This window comes from Bacillus rossius, chromosome 10 (assembly GCF_032445375.1).
Source record: "Bacillus rossius redtenbacheri isolate Brsri chromosome 10, Brsri_v3, whole genome shotgun sequence".
Classification (NCBI taxonomy): Eukaryota; Metazoa; Arthropoda; class Insecta; order Phasmatodea; family Bacillidae; genus Bacillus; species Bacillus rossius.
The window spans coordinates 56,461,647-56,474,836 of NC_086337.1; the positions used below are offsets into that span (position 1 = coordinate 56,461,647).

At 37.0% G+C, this 13,190-nt stretch overlaps 1 protein-coding gene across 1 annotated transcript in view; it reads left to right on the forward strand.

Annotated features, from left to right (window-relative positions):
* Positions 1 to 12,746, forward strand: part of LOC134536234 (TBC1 domain family member 16) — a 28,974-nt gene extending 16,228 nt beyond the window's left edge. Inside the window, exons 11-13 of the mRNA XM_063375923.1 lie at positions 1,757 to 1,863; positions 3,715 to 3,931; positions 5,037 to 12,746. Of these exons, the coding sequence (XP_063231993.1) occupies positions 1,757 to 1,863; positions 3,715 to 3,931; positions 5,037 to 5,210 (498 nt within the window). The 3' untranslated portion in view covers positions 5,211 to 12,746. The remainder of the gene's footprint in view (positions 1 to 1,756; positions 1,864 to 3,714; positions 3,932 to 5,036) is intronic.
* The last annotated feature ends 444 nt before the right edge of the window (positions 12,747 to 13,190 follow it).

Sequence of the window (13,190 nt, forward strand, 5' to 3'; positions counted from 1 at the left end):
TAGACGGCGATTGGTCTATAGACATGTCTACATAGACAACTCTAGACATGTCTCTGAGACAAAAATCACGCAACATGTCTACTAGTGTGTACTAGGCTTTAGAAACCTTGAAAAATGGCTGAACCACATGATTCATTGGTATGTGATTATAGATTATTAAAATCATGGTCACCCATCAAAGTACTAAGCACATTCAATGGTGCTGAACTTTTATATTAGTCCTGACTAAAGGATGTGCAGTTACCCATTCTTCCACTGTGACACTGTTAAATACAATTGTCTTATAAATGTAAGTATAAAAAAGGAATGTATCAGAAAATATAATTTTTTTGAGTTCTTTAACTTTACTTGTTGTTCTTTTAAGCTGCTGCTCACTGTTAGGAAAACAAAAATTTAATAATAAGTTATTTTCATTTTAATTTCCTGAATATGAAATGGAAATGGGGAGAAAAAAAAGTTTGTGCGTGTAGTCCACACGTGACAGAAGATGGAGATAGAGATAGGTAACTTAATTATATTTTCTATCATACTATTCACATAAAAATAAATGATATTAATAAAGTTAATTACACAAATCAATAACTCTCTTCTACACAAATAAATTGTTGATACTTTATATAAAATAAAAGAAATATGGTAGCGTCAATGGTTAGCCGTTACGAAAACTGAGGAACAGACAAACACAAGCAGCGTTACGAGAATTCCGTAGCATCACTGCTGCGTCATTTCTACCTCTCTCCTGCCGTCTCCCCTTCCGGCCGTTGCAACTAGCATATAGCATTATCCGCTACTTACTCACCCCCTTTTTTTGCGTGTTTCCATTCGACCGCTAGTGCGTGCGTTTGAGTGGCGTCCCCTCCTCTACCAGTTCCCCCACCACGTGCATAACTATTGCCCTCATGCAATTGTAATTTTGTTCACTTCTAAATTAAAATTGTTTGTATATCTGTCAGAAGTAAGTTTTTCTTATAAAACATCAAACATGAAATAAGACATGTATGTATAGGCTAATGAAAATTTACTTAAACATTGAATGTTCTCAAGGCCTTCTAGGTAAATTGATCAAACACTATTAGAAAATGTTTAATATGAAATTTCAAAACAAATAGCCTTTGTATTTATAATAAATCTTATTCTGTGTCAAAAATTTAAAAATTACATATGTGAATTCTCAAAACCGATATGAAAAGTTAATATTATTTACTTCTGTGGTTTGCCACTATTTAGCTAATTTTTAAGTAATCAAGGACTCTTCGTAACCAAGTGTGTTTTAAATATGAGATAGTCTTATAATCATGATTATGGTATATTCATGTTCATGGTATGTTTGGAGTCTCCTGGTTGTATCGTGTTCAGTGGTGCACTTCATTTGTTTTTTTCATACTTAGGACATATTGTATTCGAGGTTATCCTGTAAAGCTGAATAGAAATGATTCTTAACATTAAAAAATTGGAAATAATGGTTTGAATATTGATAATGCTTTCATTAGAAACTCAAAAAATAGACAGCAGACTAATACAGTAGTTTTGTACAAACCATATGAACATTAATTCTGTCTTTGATCATTCGTTTAACTTATGAATTTTTGTTTCATTGACGTTTGCTAAAAGAGTTTCTAATCAGAATCAAGTATGAGTGTGACAGTTCTCAATGCTTCAGTGTAACTTGTGGTATGGAATGTTGCTGCAACCCTACTCGTGTATTGGAGACAGCCGTGGTTGGTGTTTGCTGCAAGATGCGAGCGTGTTCCCACAGAGCTACCTGCGGGAGCTGATACGCCTGATGGTGCCTGACTTCCACCAACACCTGCAGATGCACACAGATGCCATGGAGCTGCTGTTCTGCCATCGCTGGATCCTGTTGTGAGTGTGTACCCCACGGCCGCTCTCTACTCGCGGATAAGCCTCTTAAACTAACTCTCATTTTAAAACAAAGATGAAGATAAGGTGTAAAACTGATCTCCATATTCAAACATGCTTATGTTTTCAGTATAATCATACATAGTTCCTCAACGCAATAGTAGTATTTAAGATTTTAAGATTATATAGGGGTCCATAAAAGACTGTCCCATTTTCAATGATGTATTGTAATAGTTTAATGTAGACTTTTTACAACAAATCATACATCAATTTGAAGGTGAACTAACTTGGTTTGTTTTTACAAATGTACAGTAGGAGCACTGTTATTTATATGACACACATCCAACCTAAAGTCCAATTCTTCCCACACTTTTGTAAATGCATCTGGAGTAATGGAAGCAATAACCTCTTCAATTCTGTATCGTAGCTCTTGGCAAATCGTTAGGTAGCAGCGGAACATAGACACAATCTTTTATGAAGCTCCAAAGGAAAAAAAAATTCATGGCGTTATGTAAGGTGAACGTTGTCGCAGGCATTACGACCATTAAGACCAATCCAATGGTCAGGGACTTCAACGTTCAACCACTCTCACACAAAGAGATTCCAATGTGGAGAGCTGAAATTGCAGATTCACTATTAGCAAATTTCAGATTACAAAACGCTTTAAGCTCAGTTGTCGCCATTTTGCGCAGGTGGCTCTGCAAGCGAGAAAACAACAAAGCAGTACTCACGCATGCACTTAGCTAAAAATTTTTAAGTTACTCTTTAGTTGTGACCTTGCTTGAACCAAAACTCTATGATGCTGATAATTCATACTATTAAAATTTTTACCTGGTACATTCTTATCGACATACTGTACTTAAAAAAAAATTTGTCTACAGTAGAGATTAAGTATGGTCATTCACAGTCAGATCTATCTTGGAAACTACATATCTTAGTTATAATGTTCCAAGTTAGCAAATACTATATAAAAATAAATTTATTTATTTTAATTTTATTGTTTGTTTGAAGATAAAGTTTTTGTATCAGTATTTTGTTATTCATCTGATGGCTTATAGCTCTGATACTATATCACATCTCACCCTTAACTTTCAGTGTGCATTTTAATGGTCATTTACTCTCTCTTTCCAATGCACGATATCTGGATATCTGCTATTAGCACTGTTCCTGTTTCAGTGAGTTCTGTTGCCATATTTATGCAAAAAGCACAAAAAGTTATAAGATTTTTGGGAAATAAATTTTTTTTGTACTTCATCAAGAAAAATGAGAAAATGTTAGACCATTACACTTTAACGGCTGACATTAAATCTTGCTTGTTTAGACAGGGTGTCCTAACTCATCAGTTTGATGCTTGGGAGCTAATACTTCAAGGTTAAAGATTTCTTGATGGAATGCATACAAATAAATAGATATGTATGGTACTAGAATTTTCAAAAAAGTTTATTAAAAGAAAAAATGATGTTCGCAGGCTTTTTACGGCTATTGTCTGAGGTAGCAGTGTCCTTGGAAAATAATTCACCGACGTTTTGGTCGACATTGCAGTCCCCAATGAAATCTCGGTGAATTATTTATTTGCCGAGGACACGGCTACAACCCAGAAGCCAAGCTACTTAAAAAAAAAAAAAAATTAGTGAAGTGAACAGTTGTGTACTGTTATGTAGGGGCAGTTGTTTTTGTCATTTTTAGGTATTCTCAGCCCAAAATTTTAAGTTTGTATCAAACATGAGCCGACGACTGACTGTCGGCAATGCTGGTCGGATTGGGCACAGCTCTGGTTGCTCCTGCGATCGGTGTCTCGACGAGGGCGGTCAGGGAGAGTAGTGCGAGACGCGGGCGTGTGTGTGCGGGGCGCAGGTGCTTCAAGCGGGAGTTCCCCGAGGCGGTGGCCCTGAAGATGTGGGAGGCCTGCTGGGCCAACTACCTCACCGACTACTTCCACCTGTTCCTGTGCCTGGCCATCGTGTGCGTGTACTCGGCGGACGTGATCGCGCAGGGCCTGCGCACGGACGAGATGCTGCTCCACTTCAGCTCGCTCGCCATGTTCATGGACGGGGAGCTCATTCTGCGCAAGGTTTGCCCCTCTCACGCCACCAGCTATTACCAAGACCAGCAGTATTTGTAGAGATACGGAAATTTCGCGCATTCATTTAGTCGCAAGTTAGAATGCGAACCTCCGCACTTTCACACTGTGTTCGTGATTGGACCGCAGTTATCTGGACACCCCCCTCCACGACCGTGAGCCAACGATGTCCAGCTAGGAGAGAAGTAAGCGAATCAGGTAGTGCCAAATAACAAGGATAAAACTGTTTTCACTAAGAAATCAACCAATGGATAAGCAAACATCGGTTTAACACACCTATGACTTTGAATTCTACCCTTGAGGCCAGACGAATTCGCGAAATTTCCGGGTCTCTAAGTATTTGTAAGGCCTCTCCAAGTTTCTGACCCACCTGGTTCAATTTCCGGCGGAGTCGAAACTCAGATGTTACGTAGGTGGAGAACGCGGGGGACATTGAAGGTCACCAGTGGGTGGGTTTTCCCGAGGTACTCCTGTTTCCCCAGTCAATGCTTTCCATCTGTCTCCATCTCATCGATGTGACCACGATTTCAACGACACTCTCAACGCTGTTTTATTTATTCATCAATAACTATCTGTAAAATGTTTAGAAGAATGAGAAAATTTTAGATCATTACAGTTTTTTTTTGCATTTTTTTTATGAGGATTAAGTTAGCTGTCCAAAGGATTTGTGGACCTATTATTTACTTGGGGGTTATGTTATATCGCTTAAAGCCTTGCTTCGTAAGTTCGTGAGATGTGGAATCCTTCCCTGATCTCGGCCTGCAGGATGCTGCGTGACGCGGCGAGCGTGTGCCGTGTGTGCTTCTCTGTTCGGATGATCGCCTAGCCCTGGACTTCATCCTATGTGTGCTTACGGAAGTACACACACACACAGGAGGTTTTCAATCTAGAGGAGGTGGTGGAAGGTTGTATGAGACTCGTGGGTGCAGCTCGAGAGACAATAATGTTATCGAGGGTTGTTGGTAGATGTCTCATAGTTGCCCGGTGCACTGTTGGAACTGGTGCTGGGCTGAAACGGGACCTCGCGTGGGTCGCTAGTAGTAGTTCGGCGGTGATCCCGGGCCTCGGCGGCTGCACGGCGGACTGGGCGTTGCAGGCGCGGGGACTGCTGCACCAGTTCCGGCAGAAGCCGCGCATCCCCTGCACGCTGGCGGGGCTGTGCCGGCTGTGTGGGCCCGGCATGTGGGACTCGACCCACGCCCCCGTCGTCGAGTGCACCGGGGACCACCCCACCAGCGAGCTCTGCCCGCACCGCCGCCTGCCCCTGTAGGCCCCCCCCCCCCCGCCGCCCGCACGGCTCCGGCACCAAGGGGTCGGACGTCCCGTCTGCCGTCGTGGGACACAGTTCTCATCCCTACCCCAGGGTGCCTATCGTAAGTATCTAGACAAGAGTGCTACTCAGTAGCATCTTGCATTCTTAACTGTTACAAAGAGTTCCATATACCTGCTATAATCAAGAAAAAAAAAAATTCTGAATCTCATTTCTTGTCAGCATGCTTAAAACCACGTTGGAAACTCAAAACCTCTCCTTTCTCCTCTCGGGCGTCCTTTATTCCGTTTCTTGGTTGCTGCGCCTGTCTTGCCTCGCCAGCGACAGGTGCTGACACTGTCAACCTCCCGTCTTGTGTTGCCGGTGAATCGAAAGATGGTCGTGGAAGGTGTTGGTGAGGGCTTTATCGTGTAGTGTTCTGGATGTTATTGGTTCAGTAATATTATTATGCTGTTATGAGATGTAAGTAAATTCAATTTTCAGACAGTTGAGTTTGTGTAAGAGAATGAAGAGTACATGCCAAGTGTGATTGAGTTCTCAATTATCAAGGGGAGAAAAAAAATAAAATGGAATGTATCAAAGTAATAAAAGAATTTTTGCCATCACAAGTTAGTACTTGTTAATTACTGGCAAAGAAAAAGTTTAGTTTCTTGGAAATCAATGACACTAGAGAGTTAGTAAAGGTTCAAAAGGAATAATATTGATTGGCATGAGGCAAAAAAATATTTATTTTTGCTGTGAAAAAGATATTTGCTCAACTTTTAAAAATTATTGTATAAATCTATTTCATGCAAAATGAATCTTGATTTAGCGTATGTAATGAAGTTTCTTGAAAAAGTCTCAATAACAAACAACTCGGGGTCCATTTCAACAAATTACATCCAGAACAGCACTTCAGATCCTCTATGCTTGCCTTCACTGAAGCTAGAACTGTGTAGATGGTTTTTTATTGCCATCAAACTTAATTTAATGTACACTTTACAGACCAAAGATTTTTTGTTATTAATTTTTGTGTTTGCCTAATGTTAAATGTAATTTTTATAAGATTATTTTATGCTTAGCACAGTTAAATTACGTACAAATAAATGATCTGCAGCTGCAATGGCCAGTTAGTTTTATCGACAGTTTTATTTTATTGTGCTCTGCCGGTATTACAGTTGTAATTTTTTTGTTTTTATCCATGTGAAAATAATGGTAATTTATTTCATAAGACTGACTACAATAAATAGAGGACTTAGTGGCCTATTGTTTTATGAGACAGTAATGAAAAGATCTTATATCCTATCAGTTAATAATTTAGAATTAGCGTTGTAGTGATTGCTGATGAAGGTACTGTGCAGTGTACACAAGTATAGATGCCTTTGAAATCTTGAACAAATAGTAAGGATTTGGGTGTTTCAGTATAGCTGTCACTAAATAGATATAGTAAAATTAAAAAAAAATAATGTTAAGCCTACAGTGAAACACCTTTTTTTTTTATATTGTCTAATTCAATATTTTATATTATCTTTGAAAGATTTGTGCAATGGGAGAGCATGACTTGATGTAAGCTTTTGGACATACGCCATTCGCCTCTGTGTTTTTGTACCATGTGCGTCTCTGCCTGAGGACGGGAGCAGATAGCAGTTCCCGAAACATCGCTTGTTTCTGTTTTGGAAAACTATTGTGTTTGTTTCGTCTTTTCGTTTTGTTGTGATTTGTCTCGTTTCAACTGTTGTGCTGGCTTGTTTCTGTTTTGGAAACTATTGTGTTTGTTTCGTATTTTCATTTTGTGTTTTTTTCTCGTTTCAACTGTTGTGCTGATTTTTTTTGGGGTTCAATTCATCATTTGTGGGATTCTTTTCGTTCTCTTAGTCCATTTTTCTTTGTTTTTCTTTGTTTGTTGACCATATTCCTGTTATGGAATATTATGTGGTGTATATATCCTATTTACAACAGCAATTTTTGCTTAATTTGTGTTTTTTTGTAGTTTTCTTCTACAGACATACATGTGCTTAGCAATGGCGTATGTCCAAAAGCTTACATCAAGTTAATATTTTGTGTATTCAATTTTCACTTCTTTCTGTAGTCCTACGTAATGGTAAAGCATTAATCACGAATGTATTTATTTGTGTTAACAATTTAAGCACACGTTTTTGTGTGATCTAGACTGGCTGACGCCATACACGTATGATGTGATAGAAGCAGTGACCACACATATGAGGTATACCCTTTTTGGTGCAGTAGTCGGCTGGAGAGACAAGCGTGTGTGCGCGCAGAAGGCCCACGTAGTAGTTTGCTTGGTATAGAACTATGGTCTGTCTCACAGTTTGCAATACAGAGTAAATGGAGACCACTGCTGCGATATTGAGACTACCCATCTTGATTACATTAAAAACCTTATTTTATATACAATCTTTTATTATAATAAGCTTTTTTATTAATTTTAATTTTACTAGTTGTTGATTTTTTGAAGATCGAAAATTAGTGTAATTTGACCGAATTATCCCAGTTGTAGTCATTTTGACAAAGAAATAATTCAATACAAACAAAAAATTTTATTTTACAGTAGAAACTATTTTTAGCATTCCATTAACATTACTAACAAGGCATTACATACAATTATGTGATATTCTCAAAACAACACTTGGTCCCTTTTTCCAAAAAGAAAAGGTTTTCACTGTGCCTAACTGCAATGTAAAATCAGTTTTCAAAAGGATGACATTCATTTTTTTTAGAACAATGCTTTTTGTGCATTTATTGAGAATTGAACTGAATCTCAATTGCTTTGTACACTTGGGTTGCTTCCTGCCTGACACAAGCATTTTGTGTACTCATTGCACTCATGGAGTGTTGTTTCATTGTAAATCAAAATACATTTGTGTTTGCAATTTTGTGATAAAATGGTTCAACTTACCTATTATTGTGGTGTTAATTAAAAAAAAAAAAAAAAAAAGCATTGATACATAGTGCATTTTGTAATTTTATTGGGTGTGCAATATGGAAATGAAGATGAGTGATTGTAATGTACAGTATGGTACTTGCAATGTTAATTTACTTTAAAAATTTTAAATGACAATACTGTACCCTTTTTGGAAGATCAGTGTGATCAAAGGCTTCTGACGATAGCTTAATGTCGGTGGATAGAGAGGAGACAGAATGTTAGGATGATGCTCTGTGCTTGCATGCTTTGATAGAAAGTCAATAAATTCTTGAATGCCTTTACATTTGCATTGTTTGTTGGTGGTTCAATGACATTTTTAATTGAAAGTCTGTGATGTACATATTTCACAAACTATGAATATGACTTTGTCATATATCACTACATCTTTTAAATATTTTGAATACTTTTTTTACCTAGTCCTTTAGCGCTTTTCCAGTCCTTAGGAATAATCGTACACCACTGTCAGTTTAAATTATTTTTTTATACCTTAAGTTGAATCTGAAGATATTGCATTGTGGTTGAAGACTGCATGATGTCACATGTGAAGTTATTGCATTATGGTTGAAGACTGCCTGATGTTGCATGTGAAGATATTGCATTGTGGTTGAAAACTGCCTTATGTGTGTGGCACTCTGTCAGGCTTGAAGCAGCTGTTTTTGATTGCTGCATGTGTGGGAACTACGAAGTACGTGTTTACTTTATAGCACATAAATTTGCCAATAAGAATGTTTAAACAACTTATCACTGTCATTGGATACAAACTAAAGAAGAATTTGACGCTATAGTGATTTACCAAACTTGTGGCTGTCCATTTCCCTGATCCTGATTCACTGCAACCTGTCAAGAAGTTGTTGTACTTACTTATATGTTTGAATTGTGTGTCACTTGAAAAAAAAACTGAGAGTTTCGACTGTATGGTAATAGTTTGCATAAGGTGATGCTAGTTCACGTCACTGGGCCAAAATGACGTATGTTTAACATGTGGCAAAATTCTTGACAGAATTCACACCAGCCAGTTAGGCATAAGTGAGGCTTTAAAGTTGTTCGTTCGCAAGCATGATGAAGTTGAACTTTGCATGCTATTCATGGATTGGCTATTGTAAGTACATCTGGCGGTAGCTGAAATGTGTCTTAACTTGGCAGCCTTGTTCCAGCTCCAGCGCTGGACAGCCGCTCAGGGCCTAGGGCCGGCCCGTTTCATTTTTATTTTCCTTGTTTGTTTAGTTTTATACGAATTATCCGGACATTTATGGGAAAAGGAAGAATTGGGATTGTTATTAGTGTGTAATTTTAAGTACTAGTTAATACCCTTTAAATTTCAGTTGAGTTTTCATTATTTCGTACTTAAAATAATAAAAAAAAATAATTCAGAGATATTATTGCCCAGTAAAATGGGGCGTTTTCGCCAGAACATACCGATATCACTCATAAAACTAACCAGACAATAAGAGAGGATATAAAACGTTCTTAAGATAAATTAACAAAACCATTGTCTGAAATTTATGAGCCAGATTGGCTTAAAAAAGTCTTTATAAAAGTTTATTTTTCAAATTTTTCCAAGTAGCCCCCCCCCCCCCCCCTCACCGGACCAGGTTAGGTCCTTCTTCAGAATATTGGGGCCCCACAGAGTCCGGGGCCACTGTAAGGGATCAATTTATTTGTATCAGCACAATTACATTTTGGAAACTTGATATTATGTTGGTTTTGCTTGTTCAAGTGAAATTTTAATTTGAAAATGATTTTTTTTTTTGATATAATGACCACGATCAAGTAATTAAAACAATATTTCAGTGTCGCGAGGTTTTCATTGTTTGGGCTGTCTAGGGCTGGTAGCTGTCAACTCCGGTTTTAAATGAGACAGAATGTGAATTGATTGTTTTTCTGTATTCATTGTGTTTTCGATAGTAATTTTTCATATCCACTCTTACGTACTATTATACTACCAAAGAAACCAGAAGAGGCATTTAATTTATTTTTCTTAATAGGATTCTGACAGTATTTGAATTCATATTAAAATAATTTAAAATAGTAGGTTTGATTAGCAAAGAAAAATTTTTGTTTGTTAAGCTATGAGGAAACTACTGTCTTATATTTAGAAACTTGTTTGTTAATTGATTTTTGGTTTAATATGTATTTAGTTAATTATTGAGTTTCAACAGATAATTTGATATAAGTAACTGTTGCTTAGAACAAGTGCCATGATTGTTATTTATGCAACACTAAATTGTTCTGTATAGTTACCAATTTTAAATATATATATGTACTATGTAGTATACTACTTATTAATTTTTAAGGAATATTTATATTTTACGGACATCATGTCATTACTATGGACTGTATTAAATATGTATGTAGGAGAATTTTTCAATCTTTGTGTGTTGTACTTGTATGCAACTGCTCAAGGAAAACTCATTGTGTTTCAGGTAATGTTTTGTTTGTTAGTGGTAAGGTTTGACTGTCACTTCTTTTTCCTATAAATTGTACTTTGTGTATTTAGCAGATTTGTTGTCTGTACTGGACATTCTATTAATAACCATTACAAGCTTCATGACATTTTTGAGGTTTGTAGTTACCTACTATTTACAATTAACTACTATTAATGATTCACAGTTGTGCAAAATATTTTTATTCATAATGAGAGAAAAGTGAGCGGCACTACTTACGGCAGAGTGGCACGCTGTCCTTACTGTTCATAGAGACAAACCCCTTTCGATAGTTTCTTTAAGACTATCAACAGTTTTGACAGTTTCTAGATCAGCGTATTTCATCTCTTCTTGCCTTTTGTTACTCTTGAAATTGTCCGCCTTTCTTGTCATCACCGTAAGTCGTTATCTGTAGTAGTGCTTCTGTTCTCTGCTCACGACCATTCAAACCTTCTCATTTCAATCCTTCCTTTGTGTGTCTTTGGTGTCTGTTACTTCCAATTACCTACTTGTATCGGTGAATATATTCCGTTTTAATTTTCACTTTGCTAGCTGTCATCGGTGATGAAGTTGTGCAAAGTAGACCTAAGTGCCACAGGAGGTGATGCAAATAGCTTGGCATTTAAATTTTAGCTTAATGTCCAAATTAGACCACAACAGGATGAAACAAGTGGGAGATTTAAAATAAGACATTAACGTGTGGTCAGTATTCACACACCAGTCTGTGGTTTTGTCTTTTTTTTTTTGTAATGACTCCTCCATATTGCATCCAGGATGTCTATAAATTCCGTATTGCAGTTGGTTTTTGGTTTACGCTAATATCTTAAAACAGTGAAGCCCTGACTTTTGGCTGTTGTGGAGTTGTTGATGGTAGGAGGAATCTGCTGGGTCGTAAGTAGGTCAGCCGGCTGGTTTCCTGATCATGCCTCTGATGCAACAACATTCCTGGCAGTGTGTGTACTTTTCTCCCGCCCTGTAGTTCTTACCGCTTGACTGTGTGATTTTTGGTTATCGTTATGGAAATTAAGGTCTTGATTTACTTGAATCATTTTGTTTTTAAGATCTGAAATTTCCGTCCTTCAGTCATTTGAAAGCGTTTTCAATACCTGGTTTTCATTTTTGAAGTCTTCCGTTTTAACGCACAAAGATTTCACAACATCAATTGGTTCAAATACATATAGTTTGCTAGAATCCATTTTTGATGGTGAAGGTTCAGTAACATTTATTTCTTTAGTTTTAACAAGTAACTTTAATGGAGAATTTTTTACCCACCAGTCTGGCCGAGGCCTAACTGTTTATTTCGTGGCTTTAGTGACTAATAGGAACAAGATATGGTGAATTGCGATAAAACTGAAATAACACTAAAAAGTGTGTCATAACACCGAAATGCAAGTCATATCATTGAATTAAGTACAATTTAACAGCAATTAAACAAAACTTAATTAAAATCATAAAAAAGTAATCTTTTAATGTTTGAAATTCAAGGAATGTGTTTATTCCTAGACAAAATTTCTTGCTTAAGTGCATGGATTAGAAATATTAATTGATTTCTTCTATCACTTTTAAACCACGAATGCTCGCTAATTTATTTTTATCACTCTCAGTGTATGTATCTGTTTTAGACCAATTTATTACATATTATTTTATTTTAAAAATTCAGAATATAAATTTTACTACTATTTGGTTGGAGTAAGTATTAAAACCATAAAATCTTATCTCTAGCGATTAGTCTTAAGGTTCATTAATTATTTGTGATATACATGACCAGTGGACACCCTGGCGTGGCAACGAGACTACAGGACAGAAAGACACACTCCCTTTGTACAGACCACATTGTAGCTGTGATTGGCTGGTTTCCTCCCTTGCTTCGACCCATATTTCATCTACATCCGTTGGCATTACGAATATCACTGTGCATTTTGAAATGTGAACAAGTTTATAATCGATAACCACATATCCATTTCTAACGATGTACATATTGCTTGAGCTGTTTCACAAGTTGCATGTTCAGACAAGGCTTTTACAATACAATTTTTAACTCTGTTGCTGTTAGAATTACATTCCAAAGATGTTAAATGACTTTATTTTTGTGCAATGAACTTTTAAAGGATTGTATTGTATATTACAATAATCTGTGTATTTATTGTAAAAACCTCAAGTCATATGTTAATAAATGTTTTATTGACCAGATTTGTAGTAAGCACTCATTGGCTGAGCACATGCGTGGCAGACTACGGGAAATGGGAACTGCTCACTGTAGTTCGCGGTGTGGCACACACACACCCCTTCACAATCACTCAACGCAAAATGCTACATTGCTGTAACCTGTTTGGTGCAATGTCAGAGGACTCGATAGTTGCACGACAAGTGTGCGTGACACTACCAGGAAAGCAACAACCGCCACGCATCCACTTTCAACCTTGAGTTCCTCTAAAAGATAGAATTACCTACAAATACAAGATCCACTTAAATTGAAGTAGTACAGTTAAACCTCGGGTAATGTGGATAATAAGTGGACGTAACATTTATTATAATAGAAACCTTAAGTTTTGTAACGAAAATACGTATTGTACATGGCCCTATATTGTTTACAAGATGTTAAACAAATACTTTTCACATCATCTCTAACAAAGA